The sequence below is a fragment of the Arachis ipaensis genome, chromosome B6, assembly GCF_059453495.1.
Source record: "Arachis ipaensis isolate K30076 ecotype BB chromosome B6, ASM5945349v1, whole genome shotgun sequence".
Taxonomy (NCBI): Eukaryota; Viridiplantae; Streptophyta; class Magnoliopsida; order Fabales; family Fabaceae; genus Arachis; species Arachis ipaensis.
The window spans coordinates 2,048,860-2,076,657 of NC_142441.1; the positions used below are offsets into that span (position 1 = coordinate 2,048,860).

General features: G+C 28.2%; 3 protein-coding genes across 3 annotated transcripts; 2 read left to right on the plus strand and 1 right to left on the minus strand.

Moving 5' to 3' along the window:
* The first annotated feature begins 3,148 nt into the window (after nucleotides 1–3,148).
* On the plus strand, nucleotides 3,149–4,245 carry LOC107647873 (transcription repressor OFP16-like). Its single transcript, XM_016351920.3, has one exon. The coding sequence runs from the start codon at nucleotides 3,278–3,280 to the stop codon at nucleotides 3,959–3,961; it is 684 nt and encodes a 227-aa protein (XP_016207406.1). The 5' UTR covers nucleotides 3,149–3,277; the 3' UTR covers nucleotides 3,962–4,245.
* A 3,359-nt stretch (nucleotides 4,246–7,604) lies between these two features.
* Nucleotides 7,605–21,740, minus strand: LOC110263090 (uncharacterized). The gene is made up of 10 exons (XM_088491991.1): nucleotides 21,634–21,740; nucleotides 20,400–20,498; nucleotides 15,005–16,054; nucleotides 10,633–10,747; nucleotides 10,464–10,552; nucleotides 9,587–9,807; nucleotides 8,849–8,935; nucleotides 8,549–8,648; nucleotides 8,090–8,282; nucleotides 7,605–7,696 (listed from the first exon to the last, which is right to left on the minus strand). Exons 3-9 carry the CDS (start codon nucleotides 15,950–15,952, stop codon nucleotides 8,097–8,099), a joined length of 1,746 nt encoding a protein of 581 aa, XP_088348117.1. The 5' UTR covers nucleotides 15,953–16,054; nucleotides 20,400–20,498; nucleotides 21,634–21,740; the 3' UTR covers nucleotides 7,605–7,696; nucleotides 8,090–8,096.
* Nucleotides 21,741–26,505: 4,765 nt separating this feature from the next.
* Nucleotides 26,506–27,208, plus strand: LOC107645187 (leucine-rich repeat receptor protein kinase HPCA1-like). The gene is made up of 4 exons (XM_088489736.1): nucleotides 26,506–26,561; nucleotides 26,758–26,826; nucleotides 26,929–27,000; nucleotides 27,151–27,208. The coding sequence occupies exons 1-4, from the start codon at nucleotides 26,506–26,508 to the stop codon at nucleotides 27,206–27,208; spliced, it is 255 nt and encodes an 84-aa protein (XP_088345862.1).
* The last annotated feature ends 590 nt before the right edge of the window (nucleotides 27,209–27,798 follow it).

A 27,798-nucleotide genomic window follows, 5' to 3' on the forward strand; every position in this document is an offset into this window, starting at 1 on the left:
TGCGGTGAAATTACCGTAGATTTTTACTTTTTTTTTAATAATAAAGACGTAATTTCCTATAATAAATATTCAAATATACTAAATAATATTAATTGATCTTAATTATATTCTAACATACATAGTTAAATTTTTAATTGTTTAATCCGTGGTTTGCTATGAGAATTGACTGACATGGTAAAAATTGAAAAAAAGATTATACAAAATAAATAAATATTGCTATTTATATTTTGATAATATTACTTTTTTTTTTATAAATTTATATAAGCATATGTAAAGTGACATTATAAAAAATTATCAAAAATAGGAATGATAATATATATCTAAGGCTTTTTTAATAGATGGTATATATGTAATTAGTTTTGTAATAAGCTAGCACTTATTGTTAAATCAAAAGACAATGTCACGAGTCCCTCGTCGGAATGTCTAACTGAAAAATAGCCTTATCATCAATGTCTAATGATACGGACAACAAACTTACCCAAACTTCTATTATTCACGTTTTTAAAAAAAAAACTGTTTAACAAGATTATTATGAAAAATGTTTTGACTTGGTGGCATAAACTTTGATTATTTGATGGTTATGACCAACAGAAGGAGTGAGATGAGATGTTGGATGCAAATTGAAGCAAAGTGTGTTCATCCAAACGGTAGATTAACTTAGTAGTTAATACCAAGCCAAACACTCCCACACACATGCTTGCAGCGAACATAGCTATTACTCTATTAGCAGTTATAAAGTTAGTTGGACCATCCAGGACTTCTACTAGGTCGTGCATATGTTTTCCCCGCTACAATTAGATATCTTTTAAAAATTATCCATAATTTAATCTTTAAAAAAAAAAACTAAAAAATAAGTAACTTTCTATAAAAATAAATATTTAGATTAATTAAATAATATTATTTAAATTAAAAAATTGACTAAAAACTGAAAATTTAAAAGACAAGTAACATTTCTCTTTTTTCTCTTTAAATTCTCCACGTATATATGTTTTTTAGTTTCGTTAAAGAATTAATTAGAAATAAAAACAACTAGAGTTAACTATTTGAAAAATATGTTTATTATAAAAAAAAGGAAAAGACTCTTTATTATTCTAATTTTTCGGATTTTAAAATTAAAAATATAAGAAATTGACTTAAATTGGCTTATATTATAGTTGGTTCTTTAAACTTTTTCTATGTTTTCTAATAGAAAAATAATATAAGAAATTAACTTTTACATGGATAAGATTAGATTTTTTATTTTTAAAATTATTTTTTTAACTATTATTTTTAGAAAATTTAAGATTTTATAATTTAGGAATGTTAAAAATTCAGTAAAATTTATTATTTTTTATCAACAATAAAATAATGTTTAAAAAGTATGAATTAAAAATATATTATTAAATTAAAAAAATTAAACTGATAAAAATATTTAAAAAAACAATAAATTCTCCTGGAATTAAAAAAATTATAATTAGTCTTTAATTTTTCTCTTTACAATTAGAATTTAGGTATAGAAGAATTTAAAATTTTAAATAGTTTAAAATTAAAAATAAAAAACTAAGCTTATATTAGCCAAAATATATAATTGGAATATATTTGATCAAGATATTTTTTATTTTATTTATTTTTAGTTTAACACAGTGGTACATACTCTTTGTTGGTATATTATATAGTAGACGTCGTCTACCTCTAAATTTTTCATACCGACAGATATAATTAATTATGTTATATATAGAGTTATATATGAATGGAAAACAACATTTATGATGAAAATAATATATAATCTGTTTTGTAGATTAGTGGATGAGTGGTACCATACTAGGGTTCTATAGTTAAGAAACTTATATTGCCCTGCATGCTATTTGAGGCCACATAATATAAACACACACATGGCCAATCAAAGTGACTAGAGCATTTGGTTTGTCTGTCGTTTATATAGCTTCCTTGAAAAGTAACTATATATGTATTTGATACATGATAAATATAGCCATAATATATATAAATTAAATCACCAGTAGCATGGATATTATATTCCTCCAAAAGATAATGTCTTTAGCTACTTCATTATTTCTTCATCTGGTGTATGTGTGTTTATATATTCCAATCCAGCTCCCACTACTGTTGTGTCACGTACATTAATATATCATCGGACTTTAGAACGAAGTAGGGGTCGGTTTTTGTTGTGTCACGGAAATTGCAGGAAGATGCAGATCTAGCTGGCCAACCTATATGATCATCGTGTTTCAACATGGATAAGACATCAAATAATGTCGTTACTCTAGATCTCTCTATACCATATCCTACTTATTACTATTTCATTATTTTTTACAAACTTTTCTTTTTGTTGAAACACCCGATTGAATTGTGTACAATACAATGTCGTCATAATGGATAAAGATGATTTTGATCGATATGATATATGTAGGTATGTGGTTGAACTTATATGCATGCATGCGGCAAGATTATATTATTATTAGGATATGTAGTAGTCCTCACTCCGATAAAATCTTGCAATACATGTACATCATCACTATTTTGCTGTGTGATGATTTCAAAATAAAGTGGACCAGCACATTTCAATGCATTAAAATTGTCTCCTAGTGTTTGGAATTGATGATCTTTATTTTCATGTGTTGCATATAGTGGTATATTTGTTTTGGTGGAGGGTCATTCCTCAATATAATTCGGATTCACCATATGGCAATGATTTGTGTGCGAGTTTTATTTTGTTTGATACCTCTTAACCGTTCCCCATGTGCTATTCTTGCTTTCATCCCAAACAAAATCTGCTCAAAATCCAAACGGCTTCTCTTTAGTAGTAATTAACTGTTACGCGCTCGCTACCACTTCCAACTTCCAACCCCTTCATCCATATCATGACTTATGAGTGAAGTATCTATCTTTCTTTCCCTTTTGTACATGTAGTTAGGAGCGTGTGTGTACGCGCTTTAAGAGGCAAGGGAGGGGAGTGGAGAAACAAACAGGGGTCCAATTGGAAAACTACAGTGTTTTACGGCTGTCGCGTCACCGTTGAACTCACAATATCCATATATTCGTACGCACAAAAAAAAAAAACTACCGATTTTCTTTCACCAATCTTTAAAATTTGAAAGAGAAGGTCTTCTACTACTTAACTTAGCCTTGCTATCGGGTTGTTTACATTAATTTGATTAGATTACTCTAGTGTGGGAAAATCAACAACAGTAATACTAGCTATACAATATATATAGTTAGTAGTAGTTTCTATATTTTAAATCTTCCATAATTCTTAGTTTCTTTGAAACTGACACAAACTATGCGAAGGAGGAGAAGGAACAACCTCACGCACTTGGACCAATGCTTCTCAAATTTCATAAACCCTTTCATTCTTCATCAATCTCAATTATCCTCTAATAATAATAATTCCCCGCCATCATCCATCGTCAATCACGATCGCCACCAGATCAATCACAACCGTCCATCATCATCAACCTCAATCATCAAGAACTTCAACACTATCTACGACAATAACACCACCGAACCCGAACCCGAACCTGCAGACTTCGCCACCGCATTTGCCTCCCAACGCTTCTTCTTCTCCTCCCCCGGCCGATCCAACTCCATCGTCGAATCCACCCCGTCCTCTTCCTCCTCTTCATCACTAACTTCGTCGTTAACCACCACTGCGCCGGCGGAAGCTTCCTTGGCTTCGGCCGGCGACGAAAGTAAGGCGGTGTTGTTTGAGGGGAGCGTGGCGGTGCCGACGTACTCGCCGGATCCTTACTTGGACTTCCGGCAATCCATGGAGGAGATGGTGGAGGCTCGACCGGAGCTCATGGCGGACGTGAAGTCCAACTGGCACGTGCTGCAGGAGCTTCTGATGTGCTACCTTGCTCTGAACCCGAAGAGCACGCACAAATTCATTCTCGGTGCCTTCGCTGATCTTCTCGTTACACGCATGGCGTTTTCTGACGGTGGCGGTGGCGGTGGCGAAGAATAATAAGTTGTGTGGGTACGTAACGTAATTACTCTATCTTGCATATGTAAGTTGAGAAGGTAACACGTGGGTGACAGATAATCATTGTCTCATTAATTAATGCTCTCCCTTCACCAATCACCATTCACCATTTTATTATTATTATTCAATTGTGAGTATGTACCGCCAAGTAACGTCTTTTCTTTTTTATTATTTTTTCGTTTTTTATATATATATCTCTTCATTTTGTGGGTGGATGAGTAGAACTGCGATGTGAAGCCTGAACCCAATTTTAGTTGTGTTGTTGGTCCCCGTAGCCATGCATTTCTTGTCTTCTACTACTCCTTTATCCCTATTAGAATATTATAATTAAGGAATAAAATCAAAAAAATATTAAAGAGGATTAAAAAAAATTAATGTAAATTATTAGAATATTATTTCATAACGAGTGTACTCTTAACGTATTGTTGGTTTATATATTAGTAAAAATTTTATAATTATAGATTAAAAAAATAAATAATAAAAGTTTTTTTTCTAAACTCTTTGTACTATGGTAACAATCCCTCCATCTCCATTTCATTTATAATTCTTGTTTTATTTCACAATTTGGAAATTCAACAAGGCCTACCTTCATCATCAATCACATGCATTAACACTAAATCTTGTAAGGAGAAACTATATATTACTGTTAGCTCCCCTTTTAAACGTCATATAAATTACTAGTATTTGGTAACGTAACTCTTCAATCATGGGTACTCACTTGTTATTTCTCACCAATTTTGGCCTGGGACCATTATAGTCTATACATACACACTTTATGTATAATATATAGTGCAACTAGTTTAATTTTGACGTGTTCAATGTAATTTAGGGTGTGCCTAGATAAACAAATACGGAAAACTTCCCCAACTTGGTAAGTTAACTAGCTAGGTTGGGCTTATGAGGGAAATTAAAACACATGATTATTGTCTATTAATAGAAGCTCAATTTAGCTAAAGTATGCTTGTTATTTAATTCACAAGTTATTATCAAACCATTTGTAGCCATACAAAAACAACGGTATATATGTGTGATCTGCAATAGTTCCACACAAGAGCACAACACTAATTGAATTCGTATCCTCTAAATTTTGAATTTTTACTTTAGAAGTTAAAGTGTGACTTCTTATCATTGAATAATTTTTTTTATCTCAAAATAAATAATGAAAGATCATATTTTATTATTTAAAATAAAATTTAAAATTTAGAGGATCTAAATTCAAATTAATTAATTAAGCTGAACCCTCTATGATTGCCACCGTACCACTGCTATTAATTATACACCAAATCCCACTTAGGTTTGTTGGTCAAAAGATTTATTAATTAATTTCAAAATATGCAAATTGCAATTAATAACCATGGTTTCTTTATTGATCTTGAATCATTATTAACACGATGATCTTACTTTACTTATATTATCACTCTGCCTTCATTATTGTGCAACTTGTTGTCATATTCTGGTGTTGTGTGTGGCCTAATATGATTAAGAACTGTTGATTTATATTATTGAGGCGATTTAATTTGTCGTAATTATATTTTAGTTGCTGTTACGGTTGTTGGACGTATACAGTAGTGAAAATTGTGATGATGAAATGTCTATATCAATAAACAAGATCTACGTACCAGTTTATCCGTTAATCATCTTTGGATTTGTGCAAAACCAATGCATCGATCCAGACAGTGAATAGTATGATAAGAAAAATGCCAAACCAATCAAAGTAAAATAATTAACAATTTGGTGAACATAGAGAATCGCATACAGTTTTCGAAAAATATATTTTTTTATCATATAATTTTTTTATTTTTATTGATCGCTTTAAATATTAAAAATAAAAAATATAAAAATATAATTAAAGCAAAATTAAGACATATAATATAACATAACTCGTTTTGAAAACCGTACCTCCTTCCCTACGAGTATCTCAAATTTTGAATGATGAAATTATAACAAGTCATATGCAGAAGATTCAGTGAATTTTATATACGGTCCTTTATTTAATTATTATCTCCCTAAAGATTCACTACACCATTTTAGCTGGGTTACGTTTTGGTGTAGAATATTATAAAGAAAATTTTATAGTATTATAATTTCAGAAGTGATTTAATTTGTTAACATTGAAAAACAACGTAATAATGAGTGTTAGAGAAGCAAATTCTTTTTATTTATTATTAACAAGAACTTTTTAAGTTCGGTATTGGATATTGCATTGGTTAATTAGTATATAAAAGCCACCAGAATGCCAGATATATTTTCAAATTGAGTAATGTTAAATAATTGATTATTTTAAAATTATTTTATTTATTTTAAATTTTAAACTTTGAATTATTAAACTTTTATTTTTAAAATTTAAATTATAAATTCAAACATTAAAATTAGTTAATGTTGGTTAATTAAAATTTAATTCCTTTATACTTTTTCCTTTAAAACAAGCCTATGAAAATCTTATATAAAATATTTATTTTATATATATATAATATACGAATTTTTTATGGTGGAAACTCAGGTGCAGTCAACTTCACGTAAAGTTGATAACTGATGTTAAATGATTTAATTGATTTGACTAAATTTTCATTTGACGATTCTCAACTATCAACAATCATCTAACAACTCTCAACTATCAGTGTAAACTGCACCTGAGTTTTCACTTTAAATTGATAAGAATTTTCAAACCCTTTTGACTTGAAATTTTGCATAAAGTGCTACGCACAAATTAAATCTCTTCATGAGTAAATTAAATACTTGTGATTGTTAATTGTTATGGCAAAAGTAAATTATACATAAAATGGTGAGATTAAGGTACGATAGATATGTGAATAATTGAATGCATGAACTCAACGAAGAGGAATAATGAATATTTAACAACAATAAGACACGGCAATGATACAATGTGTCTAAAATTGAAGTTACAAATCATGGCTACACTTTGGTTCATATAGATTACCAGAAAACGTGACGATTTTAACAAGAGGGTCGTCGTTGGGTTTGAAGCACAGTAATTGGACTATTAATATTATTGCTCCTCATCACGTAAGTGCAATCATGAACAAAACATGCCATGTGTGTTGTTTTTGTCTCACATTATGAAAGTAGATATATGAATCCACAAATGTTGAAAATACCAAAGTATATACCAAATTATTTGGACTAATATGTTGCAGTACTAAGCTTAATTTAAGAGTTTACTGTTAGTAAATAAATTGCTGCATACATAATGATTGATTTGACTTGGTTTATCCAAATCATTCCTTAAAAAGAAACCAATTTATTTTAATTAAACTGAAACATAAGATGTGTTTATCGTTAAATTTGTATTTTTATATAAAGACAACTTTAACTACATTGATGATATTTTTTTTAATAAAAAGAAAAGAATTATAGGTAAGTAAATAATTTAAAATGTGATCATAAATAATTAAAATATTCATACAACATAAGAAGTTACTTCGATTATTGAAAACAGATAAAATCTCTTATACATGCAGTTGTCTTAATATTTTTATCAAACATATTAAATTATCCAACAACTTTTAACCATTAATTTTACATTAAAACAATCCCATCGTCTGAGATTTTATTTAAAGATAACAAGTATTATTATTATTACTATTATTCTTTTGGAGATGTGTTTGCTCATCATGTTCATCATCAGCATCTCCAATGTCACTATCATTTGGGACACACAGGATTCGCATTAGAATTGGTTCTTCTCAGTATTAGGAACTGCAATCAAATTATCACAAAACAATTAGTTCAGAAATTGAGAATATACACAAAATTTACTTAAAAAAGAAAAATGATTACTCACATGAATATATAGAGATGATAGCTGAAACGTACATATATTTTATATCAAACTATTTTATCAATATGGAAACTCAGGTGCAGTTGACTTCACGTGAAGTTGATAACTGAGAGTCGTTAGATAGTTTGACTGATTTGACTCTCAGCTATCAACTATACGTGAAGTTGACTGCACCTGAGTTTCCACCTTTTATCAAACATATTAAATTATTAACGACTTTCAACTATTATTTTCATATAAAAACATGTTCTGATAAATAATAATAATAATAATAATAAGAAGAAATTGTCCAGTTTCAAATGTATACATACCTTCTTCTCAAACAACCCTGTTAATGTTTTTCTTCAGCATAACCGAGTCAGGGCAAACTAAAATTTTCATTTTTTCAGTTCTAGTTTTCGTTTCCAGATCAAAGGGTTCAAACCCAAACACTGAAACCCAAATCTTCTCGCGTTCTTTGATTGATGGTATGACCAATAAGTCAACACCCAAACTGCTTAGTACCTGATACAAACATATACTAATAGTGAAAAAAAAAAAGATAATAATGTTTTTCAAATTAGTAGAATGAACTATGAAACTGAGAAGGCCTTATTTTCATTATTATTATTATTAGGTGGAAACTCAGATGAAGTTGACTTCACGTAAAGTTGATACCTGAAAGTCATTGGATAAAAATTTAGTCAAAGCAGTCAAATTATCTAACGGCTCTCAGCTATCGACTTCGCCTGAGTTTTCACCTTATTATTATTATTATTGTATGAACTCACAGATTCGATGACTGTCATGAAGCGGGTACACATTCCTTGTCGCCTATACATACCACGGGTTGTAATGAGTGGCATCTCTGCTACTTTGTTTTCATGAACCCTGTTTGCAAAAAACAAACATTTAATTAATATTGAACTTAGTCTTCAAAATTTACATTTCATAATATATAATTAGAGTATTAATAATTAGATAAGCATTCCATCAATCTATCTAGCATAATATCTATGATTATTGGGGTTGAGAGATTCGAATCAATTTTAAATTTTATATTATATATTATGTTATATAGACATTTTTACCTTAGAGATGCCACACATATAATCTCGTCGTCCCGTTCCATAATTGCAGTAAAGAACATTGTATGATTCATGCGATTGAACTTTGACCTGACCCAAAAAAATATATATATATATATACATATACATATATATAACTGTCACTTCCAATGAACAAATAAACCAACCTCCTTCACAAATTTTTTGTTAGCCAGAAATCATTTAACAAGGCTCTTGAAATGGTTGCGTTAAGAGATTTGTTTTCTAATGTAGAGAGTCCTTATGCTAATTTGATGCTAAAAAAATTTATAAATTTCTGAAAGATTTAAAATTAATCATGTTTAATCTCTTGAACTAATTAACTTAAAACAAATTTTAAATTTTTTTCGAAGAATAAATTAATTTCATAAACTTTTAGATAACTAATAAATTGATGCTACCATAAGTCCATAACTACTCTTTAAGGCACAAATTAAAATTGATGATTTGAAACCCTACCTACTCTTTTCCTTCAAGAAGAGGGTTACTAATGAACCATAGGTATAAACATATATGATGAAAATTCTGGTGGAATCAACTTCACGTGAAGTTGATAGTTGAAAGTCGTAGGTGAAAATTTAGTCAAATCAATCAAATCATCTAACAATTCTCAGTTATCAACTTCACGTGAAGTCAACTGTACCTGAGTTTCCACCCCTATATATATATATCCTAGAGAAATAGTTGAAGGCATATAGAAAAGAAAGGCTAAGTGGCCCTTACCCACGACTGTATACAACATTTTGTATCAAATTTACTCCTGTTCTATGATCATATCCAGGTTTGAATCCATCTTGCATTATTTTCAGTGCACTAAACAGCTTGTCATGACATTCTGGAAGTTGGGAAGGACGATTATTCTCAAATCCAGATAAAAAAGTGCAAGAAAACCCATCTCCAATTTCATGTTTGATCCCAAGAAGCCCTTGAACTCTCGCAAACAACTATGAGGACAAAATAGCAAATGAACATTAGCTTTTAACTACATTTAATTGAATGGATAATAGTCATAATACCATCATCAATGTAAAAAGTGATACTTTTTAATGTAACAAAATTTAGAGGGATAGATTCACGATTTAGGGTTTTACTAAGCATAAACTTTATACTTGATAGCAAATTTAGTTGATGTTGTTTTCCAAATCCCAGTAATATATGGCTTGTAAGTTATTTAATTACATTGTATTGTCAATAAAAAACAATCTTTCTTTGATAGATTTTTAGACATACATTACAATCTAATCTAATAAATAATATTATTTAATAATCTCATATTATCATCCTTTTCATGAACAAAACAAAGGTCTTGATTTGAAAGGCCTCAATCAATTTTACAATTAATTAAACATTAAACATAGTTAAGATAGAGTAATAAATTGAGGCAACTACTCAAATGAAGATCGTAAAAATATCTTCTCATAAAGATGCTTTGTTTAAAATTGTGTTTTATTTATTTAGCCACACTTTAAACAAAAACAACATTTTTATAAATATCAAAATCTAACCATACAATCTATCATCCAAGGGTCAAAAAGAAATATATTCACACGAAGATAATTATAAAATCTTCATTGTAGTATCACCATAAATTAAACCTGACCTGTTCGCATTTGTTACTGCAAAAGTGTAACGGATTATCTGAAAGATCAATGATGATACCACCAGTCATGGGTGAACAGAACCTATGATCTACATACAAGAAGAAAATAAAATCATCATATGAGAAAATAAGAAACATCAATGAGTAATCAAGAAGAAAAATATGATACATTTATGCTCGCAAAAGCAACATGTGCGTGACATAGGATCATCAGCTGCACCAGTCATCAACCCACAAAATTTGCATCTGCAATAACTGCAGTACCAGTCACCAGGTGGAACCCCCTGCAATGCAAGTATATATGAGCATCTTAACACATTTTTTCAATTACTAATTCATCAATCATATGTATGTTTCTACTCAGAATGAAATTGAGAATGAGTTGAGTTCGTCCTTATAAATGTATTAAAATGGTTTAAGATTTTAATCGTATTAATTATGCTTTTAAAATTAATAAAAATATATCATATTAATCTTTTGATGAGTCATTTGGTACGGACAGAAATAGAGTAATATAAAGTATTTTTGTCAATTTTAAAAATATAATCAATACAATTAAAATCTCAATTACCATTTCAATATGCATACAACTAATCTAAAAATAAGAATGAAATTGAGAATGAGTTGAGCTAATCTTTGTGAATGTATTAAAATGGTTTAAAATTTTAAATGTATTAATTATGTTTTTAAAATTGATAAAAATATATCATATTAAAATTTTTTTGATGAGTCATTTGATACTAATAGAAATAGAGTAATATAATACGTTTTGTCAATTTCAAAAACATAATTAATACAGTTAAAATCTCGATCATAATTTCAATTTGCATACAACTAATCTAAAAAATAAGAATGAAACTGAGAATGAGTTGAGCTGGTCTTTGTGAATGTATTAAAATGTTAAGATTTTAATTATATTAATTATGTTTTTAAAATTGACAAAAGTATATCATATTAATCTCTTGATAAGTCATTTGATACTGATAGAAACAGAATAATTTGATGAGTTTTTGTCAATTTCAAAAACATAATCAATACCATTAAAATCTCGACCACTATTTCAATATGCATACAACTAATCTAACAAATAAGAATAAAATTGAAAATGAGTTGAACTGGTCTTTTTGAACGTATTAAAAAAATTTAAGATTTTAGTTGTATTAATTATGTTTTTAAAATTGACAAAAATATATCATATTAATCTCTTGATGAATCATTTGATACTAAAAGAAATAGAATAATATGATGCGTTTTTGTTAATTTTAAAAATATAATCAATACAATTAAAATCTCGACCACTATTTCAACATGCAAACAACTAATCTAAAAAATAAGAATGAAATTAAAAATGAGTTGAGTTGGTCTTTTTGAACGTGTTAAAATATTTTAAGATTTTAGTTGTATTAATTATATTTTTAAAATTGACAAAAATATATCATATTAATCTTTTAATTAGTCAGTTGATATTGACAGAAATAGAATAATATGATACATTTTTGTCAATTTTAAGAACATAATCAATACAATTAAAATCTCGACCACTATTTCAATTTGCATACAACTAATCTAAAAAATAAGAATGAAAGTGAGAATGAGTTGAGTTAGTCTTTATGACTATATTAAAATGGTTTAAGATTTTAATTGTATGAATTATGTTTTTAAAATTGACAAAAATATATCATATTAATCTCTTGATGAATTATTTGACACGGATAGAAATAATACTATAATGCGTTTTTGTTAATTTCAAAAACATAATCAATACCATTAAAATCTTGACCACTATTATATGCATACAACTAATCTAAAAAATAAGAATGAAACTGAGAATGAGTTGAGCTTATCTTTGTGAATGTATTAAAATGGTTTAAGATTTTAATTGTATTAATTACGTTTTTAAAATTGACAAAAACATATCATATTACTCTTGATGAATCATTTGACACTGACAGAAACAAAGTTATATGATACGTTTTTGTTAATTTTAAAAACATAATCAATACAATTAAAATCTAAACCACTATTTCAATATGCATACAACTAATCTAAAAAATAAGAATGAAATTGAAAATGAATTGAACTGATTTTTTTAAATATATTAAAATAGTTTAAGATTTTAGTTGTATTAATTATGTTTTTAAAATTTACAAAAACATATCATATTAATCTCTTGATGAGTTATTTGACACTGATAGAAACAGAGTAATATGATACGTTTTTATCAATTTCAAAAATATAATCAATACAATTAAAATCTCGACCATTATTTCAACATGCATACAATTAATAAGAATGAAATTGAAAATGAGTTGAGCTAGTCTTCTTGAACGTATTAAAATAATTTAATATTTTAATTGTATTAATTATATTTTTAAAATTGACAAAAATATATTATATTAATCTCTTAATAAGTCATTTGATACTGACAGAAACAGAATAATATGATGTGTTTTTGTCAATTTTAAAAACATAATCAATATAATTAAAATCTCGACCACTATTTCAATATGCATACAACTAATCTAAAAAATAAGAATGAGATTGAAAATGAGTTGAGCTGGTCTTTTTAAACATATTAAAATACTTTAAGATTTTAATTGTATTAATTATATTTTTAAAATTGACAAAAATATATCATATTACTCTTGATGAGTTATTTGACATTGACAGAAACAGAGTTATATGAGACCTTTTTGTTACTTTTAAAAACATAATCAATACAATTAAAATTTCGACCACTATTTCAATTTGCATACAACTAATCTAAAAACATAAGAATGAAAATGAGAATGAGTTGAGTTGGTCTTTGTGACTATATTAAAATGGTTTAAGATTTTAATTGTATTAATTATGTTTTTAAAATTGACAAAAATATATCATATAAATCTCTCGATGAGTTATTTGACACTGATAGAAACAGTAATATAATGCATTTTTGTCAATTTCAAAATCATAATCAATACCATTAAAATCTCGACCACTATTTCAATATGCATACAACTAATCTAAAAAATAGGAATGAAACTGAGAATTAGTTGAGCTGGTCTTTGTGAATGTATTAAAATGGTTTAAGATTTTAATTGTATTAATTATGTTTTTAAAATTGACAAAAATATATCATATTACTCTTGATGAGTTATATAGGACGTTTTTGTCAATTTTAAAAACATAATCAATACAATTAAAATCTGAACCACTATTTCAATATGCATACAACTAATCTAAAGAAAATGAATTGTGCTGGTCTTTTTAAAAGTATTAAAATAGTTTAAGATTTTAGTTATATTAATTATGTTTTTAAAATTGACAAAAATATATAATATTTATCTCTTGATGAGTCAATTGATATTGATAGAAACAGAGTAATATAATGCATTTTTCTCAATTTTAAAAATATAATCAATACAATTGAAATTTAGACCACTATTTCAATATGCATACAACTAATCTAAAAAATAAAAATGAAATTGAAAATGAGTTGAGTTGGTCCTTTTGAACGTATTAAAATAATTTAAGATTTTAGTTGTATTAATTATGTTTTTAAAATTGACAAAAATATATCATATTAATCTCTTGATGAATCATTTGATACTGACAGAAACAGAGTAACATGATGCATTTTTGTCAATTTTAAAAACATAATCAACACAACTAAAGTTTTGACCACTATTTCAATATGCATACAACTAATCTAAAAAATAAGAATAAAAGTGAGAATGAGTTGAGCTGGTCTTTGTGAATGTATTAAAATGGTTTAAGATTTTAATTGTATTAATTATATTTTTAAAATTTGACAAAAATATATCATATTAATCTCTTGTTGAGTTATCTGATTCTGACAAAAACAGAGTAGTATAATACATTTTTGTTAATTTTAAAAATATAATTAATATAATTAAAATTTTAACCATTATTTCAATATGCATACAACTAATAATCTAAAAAATAAGAATGAAATTAAGAATGAGTTGAGTTGACCTTTTGTGAATATACTTAAAAAAGTTTAAGATTTTAATATAATCAATACAATTAAAATATTGATCACTCTTTCAATATGCATACGACCAATCTAAAAATTATTTTTTTTGACTTAATTCAATTGAGATTTGAGAATAAAAAATTAATTTTAATAATATATAAATTTGATTTTAATACACTACTAAAAAAAATTTACTTACATCTAATTAATAATAATAATAATAATAATAATAATAATAATAATAATAATAATAATAATAATAATAATTATAACGTATAATCCTATGAAATTATTTACAATATTAAGACATCAAAACTAAATTATCATTTTAAAAAATTATAATATTTACATATAACGAAATCTATGGTAGCTATAGAGTAACAACCTGTTAACATATATAACTACTTCACTCTATTATCCATGAGTGTTATGCAATTTAGTGATTAATTAACATGTTAATTAATATGAAAGTAACTAATTTGGTGATTGAATATTTGTATATAGCAAACATGTTGATCAATATCAAAGTTTGAAAGAAGCATGAGAAATTGAGAAATCTTACAGGTAATTTCAAGCAGCTCAGATGAAAAGAAGAAGGACAACCGTCGCAACAAACTAGAGTGCCTTCTCGAGCATTTGCACAGAGAAGACACGTGTTATCATTTGGATCCTTGTCAGAATCAGAATCAGAATCAGAATCAGATTCATCGTAAACAACCTTCTCTTTTCCTTTCCTGCTCGTTTCCACCCTCTGTTTCTGCTTCTTCTTGTTCGCGTCTTCCCTGCTATTCTTTCCCCTCTTATTACGATCGTTATTATTAGGGTTTGGGTCATGAGCTTCATCTTTTCTTTTTCTCTTCTTAGCATCTTTCCATGACAGAAGCTTCTCGAAATCATCATCCTTGATGGGAGTAAACTTGAAATTCTTCAAATAATAGATCCCTCTTCCTTTGTGCTCCTCATACTTCTTTTTCAAACACTCGTACGCAGCTATGATGCAATTGGTATAAGCTCTCCCTTTCAGATCATAGAAAACAGTTTCTTCATCTTTTTCATCAATCCCAATTTCCCAACCGGCGCGTAGCAACTTATTCCTCATTTCATCCAAAACATCGTCGTTCTCCTTCTTCTTCTTCTTCCTCCCCCTCTTCTTCGTCTTCCTCTTTTGGATTTTGCTGCTCTCACCGACTTGAAAGTTTGCATCACCACTCTTTCTTACTTGACCTGCTGCCTTCTTAGTCGCTGTAGTACTCTCTTCAGAAGCGTTGCCGTCACGGTTAGGCTGGTTATTACCCGTCACGGTCCTCCTCGCACGCAGATCATGACCTCCAACGATTAGGCTACGGTTATCGTTAGGGTTAGGGTTGGCAGGTATTCCGTTGTCACCTTCAAGCATGCGTCGACGCACACGACGGTAACGGTTACGGTTACGGTTACCTTGGGGTGTAACATCCCCCAAGAACACAACCGAATCATCGTCAGAACTCGAGATTGATGAATCTTTCGACATGGAAGAGCTATAAAAAGATCTTCCACAAAACCAGCACCCTAGCTCTTAATTACTCACTCACTCACTCACTCACACACAATAGTAGTAGCTGGTGATGAAAAACTGATACAAAAGGAACAGAGAAAGAGAGAGAAATGATGAAATTTGAGTATGAGATTTGATTGACACTGCAAGAGAATTTATAATACTAGGGTTTGAACCTTAACGATGGTTTTATTCTTAAAATAATGGTTTTCTACAAAACCATGTTCTGGAATCTGCTGGAGGAAGTAAAAGCAATTCAACCATTAGATTCGAAATAATTTATGAGCTAATTTGGATTAGATTTTTTTCTGAAAATAATAATTTTAATTTTTTTTAAAAAGGTAAAAAATATTTTTATGTTTGACTGTAATTAATATTATATTATTCAAATGTTTTTCTCTTCTCTTTTTGTACATTTCTATGTTATTAAAAACAATCTTCAATCATTTTAAAATATGTCGCTTTAAATGTATATTCAACCAATTATGTTTATACAGTCACCAAAAAAACCAATTATGTTTATACTAAAAATTCTACACCGGTATACAAAACAAACTTTTTTTTTAAAAGAAAATTTGGTTAAACAATAAACTTTTTTTTAAATGAAAATAATCGCATTCAACAAGTAATAAGCATTATATACAGAATCACATTTTTATATACAGACATATGATTCTTATTTATATAATTTTTACATAAAATGAAAATTATAACTTTAAAAGAATTACATTTATTAATATTTTACTGTTACTAGAAAATTTTATCTTTTCAATAGAATATTTTATCTTACAAAATTATGACACCCAAATAAGTATAATAAACTCACATAACCAGTCAATAAAATATAAAGGAAAACACACAGCATACATAGAAAAGTACTGTTTCATTTTTAATTAGCTAATGTTAATTGAATCTTTAAAAATGAGTCAACATTTCTTCAATAATGAAGAATAGAGTATTTTTTAGTGTTTTTTTCCTCCTTCTTTTTTAGTTTTTTTTTTTATTTTTCTCTCGTTTTATTTTTTTATAAATAATAAATGCAATGACATTAGGTGTCAATGTTAATTCATTCATTCATACTTATCCTCTAAATTTTAATATGACTATTTTTTCAATACCGAAATTGTTTTGTTTATGAATTGAAATTCTATTAATTTTGGAATCATTAAAAAAACATAGTATAATTTTGAATGTACAATAATTCAATTAAATAATAAATTCTTATCTCTTTGTTTCAAACACAATTTTATTACGTCTACACCCTTTATAATAAATACTATTTTGATGTAAATATTTTTTTTAACAAACAAATATGTGTTTTTTTATTTTGTTAATTAAAAATAATTTAAATACACAATTGATTAGTAACAATTATATTTTTATATAGATGTAAAAAATATTTAATATATAAATAATATTTTTTTTAAAATATAACTATTTCTGTGTCTCTTTTTATCATTATAAGTTTTTGGAATAAAAATAAAATTTAATGACATAATACAAAAATTTATATGATTATGTTAATAAAAAACAATATAAAATAAATAAAAATAGAAAAAATCTATACTAAAATTTTTAACATCTATAGTCATTCTTAATTAAGTAAATTTATAACATTCTTTGATGATTTATATTTTTAAAAGATTTGAGAATTTTATCATTTTAAATGATATGCAGATTAATATAAACAGAAAATTCTCCCTTCTTTTTGAATAAGTTTTTCCTCTTTGATAGATATTTAAAATTAAACAAATCTAAACATTTTTTTATTGTTTTATATATAAACACGGTAGTAAACCGAGTTAGACATAATAAGGCTTATATATTAAATAGGTTTTTAGATTATTAGATTTTGATCATAATATATGAAGGACTCACTTAGATGTATATAGAAAATTAATTATTAAATCGGTTATAAATATAAAATATATATTAAAATATAAGATATACGTTAAAAAAATTAAATAATATATACATACATATATATATATATATATATATATATATATATATATATATATAAAAGTATATGATAATTAATTTGGTTGCTTACTCTTTATACTAGTGTCCTTCATTCGGAGATATATAGTATATTTCAATTCCCCTATGATCTGACCTTTAAACAAGCAAGATATATAATGGATTAAATAATAACATGTAATAGAAGGCTTAAATTTAGTCACTACTTTACAATGTGATGAATCATATTAGTATAAGGTATAAACCAAAATTCGGTTTAATTTGACCCATAAAATTACATTTTTAAAACCTTTCACATAAAGGTTTTCGCTAGATTAAAAATAGAAAAGATCTTAATTAAAATTCTTACAATATTCTTAAGAGACCCTAGATTTTATGGAGAGATCGAGTACTACTTATTAAGAGAATAGGTAGTCTAACTATGCTTAAAAGAAGATAATATATATATTAGCTTTCTCTAATAATAATAGGGAAGGGATTCAGGCACCCTTAAAAAATGGGGTAATAACGATGGTTAATAATGGTGATAATTATATTAACGGTTCCGCTATGTTACCAACAGCATATCTGCCAACTTCTGCTAACTCTTATTTATAATTGTGTTTTATGGAAGTGTCTTTATAGATGTGTCTAATAAAAATGTCTTTTTTATAGTTGTGTTTAATAGAAGTGTCTTTATAGATATATTTTCTGGATGTGTCTCTTTATATATGTATTTAAAATATAATAATTAATTATTGTTGGCAATAAATTGGCAGATAATATGTTGGTACCCTATACTTTTCTTTATATTAACTATTGCTAGTTTTTGACGTAATCTATCAAATATACTTTTATATGCCATATAATAATAATAACAGAGTAATGCTAGACAAGAGTAATACTAGATAATCATTTTTTAATCAATATCATTATTTTAACTAATAGTAACTAATTAAAAGTTAATTTTTATATTTTCTTGTATAATAATATATAAATAAATAAGAACACTTGATGATGATATTCCTATATTGAATGCTCTCATCAATTACTTTGACAAAAAATTACAATAAATGGTTTAAATCTTCATTCACTATTATTGTACTTTATTCAAGTAATTCATTTTTGTTTTATAAATTTTAGAGTATTTGAGTAATAAACATATAGTATACAATCAGTGAATCGAGTGGTTAAATAAAATAAATATACAGATTTACTTTTAGTTAAACATACTTAACCCCATGTGCATTGTATAAAATCTATATTTACAACGTAAGGTCAAAATAGACTGCACACATAAAACTTAAGGAGTAGTGTTTAGAGAGCCAATGGCCTAAGCGTACAATGTGTACAATGGACTAAATCTTTGGTTTATGAATAAAATGAACATCACCTATACTATCCAGAATAACCATCCGGATACCACCTATACTATCCAGAATAATCATCCGGATACCAGGGATAATAAACATCTCATGTTATAAAAAGCCAATTTTGGATTCACCAAGGTTCAAACTCTTGACCTTCCGGATTTGGAACTCTAATACCATGTCCTGAAATCACTCATCCCAAAAACGTAACCTGACAGGATAATGTAACACTAATAATCATATCTCTAATACTTTCTAAACCTTCATTATACACATTGTACGCTTAGGTCATTGGCTCCCTATACTTTCTCAAACTTAAGACATTTTGGAGAGAGACAAATTTTAAAGAATTAGTTGTATTGTGTTATGATGTGTTTCAGTAATTCAGTAACGAAGAATAGAGTGTTTTTTTATAAATTTTTCCCCTTCTTTTGCCCTTGATTCTTAAGAGTGTCTTTAGTATTGTCTTGAGGAATATTATATATATTGTGGTAATGTGTTAATTTAGCTTGACCTTTTTTTATTGTTTTTTCTATTGTCTCTCTTTTTTATTTTAATATTTTTTTTATTTTTTAAAAAAATATTATAAAAAATCATTAGAGAGATTTAATTATTAAAAAGAATTTTTAATATAAAATATATTAAAAAAGATTTATTTTTATAATATTTAGAGAGAATAACTAAATCTTTTTTTAGAAAGACAAATATATTTTTAGGTGATCTTTTCATTTTTTTATAAATATATTTTTTTTAAATTTTTATTATATTCAAATCTTTATTTACACGCCTATATCTATAACAATAATTTGTTATTAGTGAATTTTCTAATCTCTAATTCACCATTAGTAAGTCTTTTTATTCATATTTTTTCTTATTTGTTTATCTTTTTAAAAAGATTGCTTTTCTTGATCTTTGTATGTAACAACAATCTATCATCAGCTAATTTATCATAAATGCTTGTTCAATATGTTTTCAATTTATAAGACTGTTTATTTTAACTGATGATTATATATATATATATATATATATGTTTAGTGCCAAACGACATAGCTAAAACAACTAAAAATTAATATTCAAGAAGAGCTGAAGATTACCTAATTCAATTGAAGCAATTGGTTTCTTGAATTTTTGTACTTGTTATGATATAGTGTCAAACACCATAACACTCTTGGATTAGATTTTTTTCATCATATCTGTAGATATAGATTGATATGATATTAGCCCTAATAGATCCAATTAATAGAAGTAGAATTTAGTTATGATACAAAATGCTATAAATAGGCTAATGATTGTAATTGCACATCAAATGAAATATGAAAAGTAATTTGAAAAGAAAATTCAACATAACATTATTAATAAAATATCTACATCAATTAAAGTTTAGAATCTCACTAAAGTTAAAGAAAACATTATTTACTGTCAAAGTTTATTAGCATTTTTCACTAAATAGTTAACTTCAAATCATAGTCACTAATTTATTCACATTTAAGACCAAGAACTTTGCTGTAAATTTTTGAACTAGTTGTGCAGTTATCATGTTTTACTCATAGTTAGTATATTTTACCAATTGCTTAGCTTAAATTTTGGTTTAAAATATTTATTATTTCCAATACTATTAGAAGTTTTCTAACTTATTAGTATAACAATTAGGTCTCAGAGACATAGATAAGATGAAAATAAAATAATCAATAGACAAGAGTGAAGAGTCGTTTGATGATGAGCAGAATAGAATTTTATTAAACTCGAAATAAAATAATTAAGCTAACAATAGAAACATATACTATAATTGATAATTTGGGAGATTTTCTTATGTTGAAAGATTTTTCATTTCCTAAATTTTAAAAACAAAATGATGAAGTTACAATCGACTATACATATCAGACAAAGTATATAATTATACAAGTTTCATGAGTAAGACATTGTTTTTCAATTTAGATAAAAGATTATCAATACAAAAAATAACAAAATACAGAATATGAGATTGAAAATTTTAAATTCTCCTAACATATATAACGTAAGACATAAAAATCTTTTAAAATACTAGCTGAATTTTGCTTTGGCTTCCAGTCAAGTGCCTATTTCAATTTGTAATCAAGGTGAACGGATAGTATACTCAATAAAGTAAATTATTTATTTTTTAGAATAGTAAAATGAAATTAAAATAGAACATATATAGGTCTTTGGTGATATCTCTCTCTGTTCATCGTAGTCAAACAAGTAAATATAGGTTCTTCCATTCAATTCAAACAAATAATAAAACACATAATTCATCAAACTTCATAACATGAAAAAGAAGTTAATAATTTTGGCAAAATTTACATGATGCACCTGAGAAAGTAAATTCATGGAAAACTCATAAATGGAGAGAAATTCATCGTAAGAGCCCCACAGTGACAAAGACAGGAACAAAATCACCAAAGTGTGTAGTAAATGTATCTGTGGATAAGAAGATGAAGCCAATAGATCAGACCATAAATGAAGAGAATGTGCCGAGAAAGAGAAAGGGGAAGCAAAGTGACAACAGAGATTATGGAGGTGAGGAGAAAACACAGAGCAAATGATAAAGTACAGAATCCATCAAACTTTATAACATAAAAAAAGTTAATAATTTTGGCAAACTTTGCATGGTGCACCAGAGAAAGTGAATTCATGGAGAACTTGGAGACGGAGAGAAATTCATCGCAAGAGTCCCATCAGTGATAAAGACAGAAACAGAATTACCTAAATATGACAAAAGTATATGTGTACAAAAAGATGAATCTAATAGATCAAATAAAAAAAAATGAAGATGTGCTGAAAAGGAGAAAGGAGAAGCAAAGTGACAAGAAGATGTGCTGAAAAGGAGAAAGGAAAAACAAAATGACAATAAAAATGATGGAAGTGAGGAGAAAATATGGAACAAATATTAAGGAGAGGAGAAGAGACTAATTAATATGATAATTGCTATTTCAAATCTTGTTGGTCCTTCTTTAACTTAGCTTGACTTATCTTTTCATTTTTTCCATTATTTCTTCCATTATTTTGCTCTCTCATATTAATATTTTCTTCTTTTTTCTCTTATTTTTTTTGATAAACAATAAATGTAATGGCATTTAATTTGGTGTCAATATTGACTTCTCCATTTTTACTTATTCCCTAAATTTTAATATGAATATTATTTCAACATTGAAACTGTTTTTTGTGATGGATTGAAATTCTATTAATAGATATACATAACATAATTTTAAAGTCATTAAAAAACCATAGCATAATTTTAAATGTTCAATTCAATTAAATAATACATTCTTATTTCTTTGTTTCAAACACAATTTTACTATATCTATACCCTTTATAATATAATAAATATTATTTTGATAATTTATTTAACAAACAAATATGTGTTTTTTTTCATTTGGTTAATTAAAAAATAATTTAAATATATATTTTATTAATAATAACTATATTTTATATAAATTTAAAAAATATTTATATGTATAAATAATATTTTTTAAAATATAATTATTCATGTATTTTATTTTATCATCATAAATTTTTGGGATAAAAATAAAGTTTTATGATATAATACAAAAATTTATATGACTATGTTGATAAAAAAATAGTATAAGATAAATAGAAATAGAAAAAAATTTATGCTAAAATTCTTGACATATATAGTCATTCTTAATTAGGTAAATTTATAATACTCTTTAATGATTTATATTTTTAAAAGATTTGAGAATCTTATCATTTTAAATTATATATAGATTAATCTAAAATTTTAATTTTGATGCACTATCAGTGTAAAGTAATTTTAGGGTTAAGTACTTTTCTCGTCCCTAAGGTTTGGAGTGAAAATCAAATTCGTCACCGACCTTTTTTTGTTAATAAAATCATCATCAACGTTACAAAACGTTATAAAATCATCCTTTTGTCCAGGAACAACATTTTTTGGACGATTTTACCTTTAAACAAAAAAAAGGCTTTAAAAGCTGGGTTCCACCAATTACCAAATCCATCCCCTTTTCCACGCCATACTCCCTCATCTCCTTCAGAAGCCGCAAGCTCTTCCCTTAGCTACGGCACTTCACGCTACGGTTACCTTTTACGCCACAACGACGATGTAGGTTCCAGCTCCGCCGCAACTTCGACAGGGAGAATCGGCCAGAGCAGAAAGTAGAGAAGCTCGCGGATCTGCTGAATGAGGCGGAGGCATAATGGTGGAAAACGGCACCACCAACCCTCTCACTACAAAAAAAAGGTTTAAAATGGCATTAATAAAATGGCGATTTTATAAATCTGCCATAATATTCAGATACTATGGCATAATCTGTTATTGCCATAATGAGTTTGTGCAAAATGGCGGTTTTCGATGATTATGGCGGTTTAAAACCGCCCTTATCTGGGGCCATAATTTAAAAATAACCACACAATATCTGATTCCAACCCTAATTGAAGAACTAACGTGCTGCCGCATACACTGTTTATGTAAGGTAACGACGCCTACCACTGGGATCTACTCCGGCGCGATCTGCTTCAGTGACAACTTTCTCCACCAAGAATCTCCTCAGCAGCGTTCTCCTCCGACTAGAATCTCCTCGCCGTTCACCGCTATCGTTCATCTCCTCGCTGCTGCCTTCAATGAGCTTCTACGATCTTGTTCTGGTTTCGATCTAAAGGTTAGCCATCGCCGCTCATCTACCTTGCTGCTTCGTTTATCACCTCGCCGCCGCAAGCAACATTGTTGCTGCTTTAGCGAGCTTCGACAAATCTCTTCACTTTTGTGATTACGTCCTTGCTCTCACTGTCGATAACTTCCTCAAGCGCCACCTCCAGACTCTCGTCTTCAATCCCAACATGGCCAAGTCAATCCACCACGCCAGGTCCTGATCCGCTAGCGCCACATTAGGTCTTCTTTTCTTCTGTTCACTTTTTTTTTCCTGAAATTTAGGGTTTTTAAATTCCTAATTTAGTATCAATTGTTGTTTGCTTTCAAATTAAGAATATAATTTCCTTGATTTCTAGGCTTTTGATAAAATTTTCTAATGTCAGATTAACCTCTCTGTATAATTGCTCTTAGATATATAATATCAGTATTACTGAAGGCATAGGATCATCACAATTCCGGTTAGATCTTCTATAATTGCTCTTAGATTTTTTCACTCAAAAATCTAACTAGAATGCCTTATTAGCTTAAAAATATTTTGAAAATATTAAATTTTGTGATTATAAAAGATCTGTTCAATATAAAATTAGGCAGATAATTGCTTCTGAGCATTTTTGTTTGCTGAAGTAGGAGATCTTATGTTATGTTTTGATCTTTGATTTAGTAATTAATAGTTGAAACACTTGCCTGATTTGCTTTCTATATGCATGTACTTATATAATTGCAAGAATGTAATTGGATCTTATGAAAAATCAATTTTACATAGCTTTTGGTGTACTTGGTCATGTCAATTTCTATTCCTCACTACAATCCTTGTTTTGTCTTGATTATTTGCTTTTAGAGTGCTTATTTTAATTTTGATTTTGAATATTTTTGGGTATAAGTTTGCTTTCTATTCATTTAGCATGTATATACATTTCATACTAGAAATGCCTGATTACCTAGAGTTTGATTTTGATTTGTTTATTCAAAATCTGGTATTTGGTCTTGCCTTGAATAACTGAGTTCACCAACATGTTCCATGTTACTGCAAGTAAACTAGATTCCTTATCATCGTAAGTAATTTGAGCTTATTGTTATATGCCCTTGTAGCTTCAATCCTTTCAATTTTTTTCCATTGCTTCTGGTTTTTAAATGGAAATCTCTTGGAGCAATCTAGTAGGTTTTGAAATTCCTTTCCGTTTTCATTATTTGATTAATCGATGCTACCTTTGTGCTTTAGCTTTTGGTAATGAATTTATATCTATCCAGGTTTCTTTCCTACACTATCTAATACTTTGTGACTGATATTAGATAGATGAGAGGTAGGCTTACACTAGAGAAGGTGAATGCAGCAATCAATGACATGGCATCCTATGCTAAAGCAAATGCTTACACTAGAGAAGTTGAAGCTTTCTGATGCATTTATGGAACTCTTATCGCAACAACAATTTCAATGGAGAGAAGTATGAATTTTATTTTATAATTTTATCTATTTAAGTAGTTCTATTTAATGTCTTATTTTGTATCATTCTTTTGTTAGTCAATTGATAATTTGATATTTATGCTGATGCTGTTTACTATATTTTTGTATATCTTAATTCACAAACCGAGGAGGTAATAAATCTGAAAGTGATTAGTGTTGCATTTGAGAAGGGGAGAGTGATGTGAATGACAACCCTAATCTCTTGTCGCCGTTCATCTTCCACCTCTCTCATACATCTCTTTGCTGCCGCTTGTTGCACCTCATCTCCTCGCCAGCTTCGCCGCTGCAAACAATGTCGTTGTTGCTGCCTTGAACGAGTTCTGCAATTTGGTTGCGCCTTCTCTGTCACTTCCAATAGGTATTTATTTCATCTTCTTCTTTTGATTTTTCTTCTCACTACATACTATTTATGATCTAGTAGGAAAAAATAGTATGTGTTTTACTTAGATATGGGGCAGTGGTGTTGTCATTCAGTTTATTTTATGCTGCACTGATTTGAGATTGAACCAGATACGTGAATGTCTACTCTGTTATTTGTAGGGATACAAATACTGTATCTGATGCTGTAGAGTTTGTACTCCAAAATTTCACATAAATGAACAAACTTTGGGTGCAGATGCAATATCAGGTTGGTTAAATTGCCTGTAGAGTGTTTCTGCTCTCATGTTTGGACATGCATGTCGTCACAATAGTTGCATGTCATGAGGGCATGATTTCTGGTCACGCAGGTTTAGTAATGCATGCGAATCATTCATACTCTTAGCTGACCCTGAGTTGAGGCTTGCTGTCGGGCTTTCTGGTCTGCAGGGGCCTACCCGGGAGAAGGAGAAACGGGAGAAAGAAAGGAGTGAGCTGTGCGATCTTGTAAAGGGTGTTGATCTTGATATGTACAAAGATATTGTGCTTCCCATAGTATTAGAGCAAGTCTTATTTGTTGCTTTGTTATTTCTATTTTGTTTGTCAAAGACGTTATTCACTTTTTAACTGAATCTTTCTTTTTCCCTTGTGCTTGATTATCTTTGACAGGTTGTAAATTTCAAAGATGAGTTGGCCCAGTTTTACTTGATGGATTGCATAATTCAAGTCTTCCCAGATGAGTATCACTTGCAAACTCTTGATGTATTGTTGGGTGCATGCCCTCTGCTTCAGGTTAGTGAACTTGGTTAAACACGAGGTTTTGTTCAATAAATAGAGTTGCAAAGAAGCTCCAAAAAAGTATAAGCAAGATGATTACCCATAGAAAGATTTGACAAAACAACTACAAAATAACATGTGTAAGAACCAGCTACCCATAGAAAGTATCTGCATGCCCTCTGTTTTGAATTGTATTTGTAATCTAATGCAGCCATTTGAATAAGAACCAGCTTTCAGGTGCCGCCAAACTTTTCAGCTCTGACATGGTGCTCATACATGTGTAAGTTCATATATTTTATTTTATTTTTCCAAAAATTATTGTTATAAGCTTGTGATGTCATCTATTTTACCATTTTTAACAACCTTTTCTTTTTTCATGCAGATTATTTGATGGAAATAATTTATCTGGTTCTATACCAGAAACATTAGGACTAGTTCAGACACTTGAGGTTCTGTAAGTAATTGCCTCATATTTCAGTTTTTTAATAAATTTTCTCGACTCTTTCTACCAATCTAATTTTATTTTTTCTCTTTATATTATTTGACTAGTTATATGTTGTTTCTAATGACATCTTTTCATTGTTATAATTTCAATTTATAACAGCCGACTTGATAGAAATTTCCTGACAGGAGAGGTTCCTACAAATCTTTGTAAGAGATGAGTTTGGATAATGAAGTTGGAGTGTTGGAGCAAGAAACAAAGATGTTGGAGCAAGTTCCCGGGATGAAACTTACACAAGAGACCAAGAAACTAAGGCATGCTTGTTTTAAAGTTAATTACAAAAGGAGGAAAGTTTTGGCCTCCAAATCTTATTCATCATCACTTAGCTAAGCTACTTGTCTTGTATATTCATATTCTAAGTAGTAAAAACAACACTTATTAGATGGTTTAAATACATTATTAGATATTAACATAGTTTAGAAAACTGGATGGTAGATTTGACTGATTAGTATTTATTGCAGTGCTTGTATTTTGGTAAGTTTAGTAAGACAAGGTTTTGTATAGGAGTTATTACTTTTGATTTTCAATAATAAAAAATTATATATTATAGAGTAAAGTATCGTTTTTGTCCCCAACGTTTGGGGTGAGTCCCAAAGTTGTCCCTAACGTTTCAATCGTCCTATTTAAGTCCCTAACGTTTCAAAATTGACTCAATGTTGTCCTGCCGTTAGGGATCCATTAACAGCATTGACGGCGGGACAAAATTGAGACAATTTTGAAACGTTAGGGACTTAAATAGGATGAAAACGT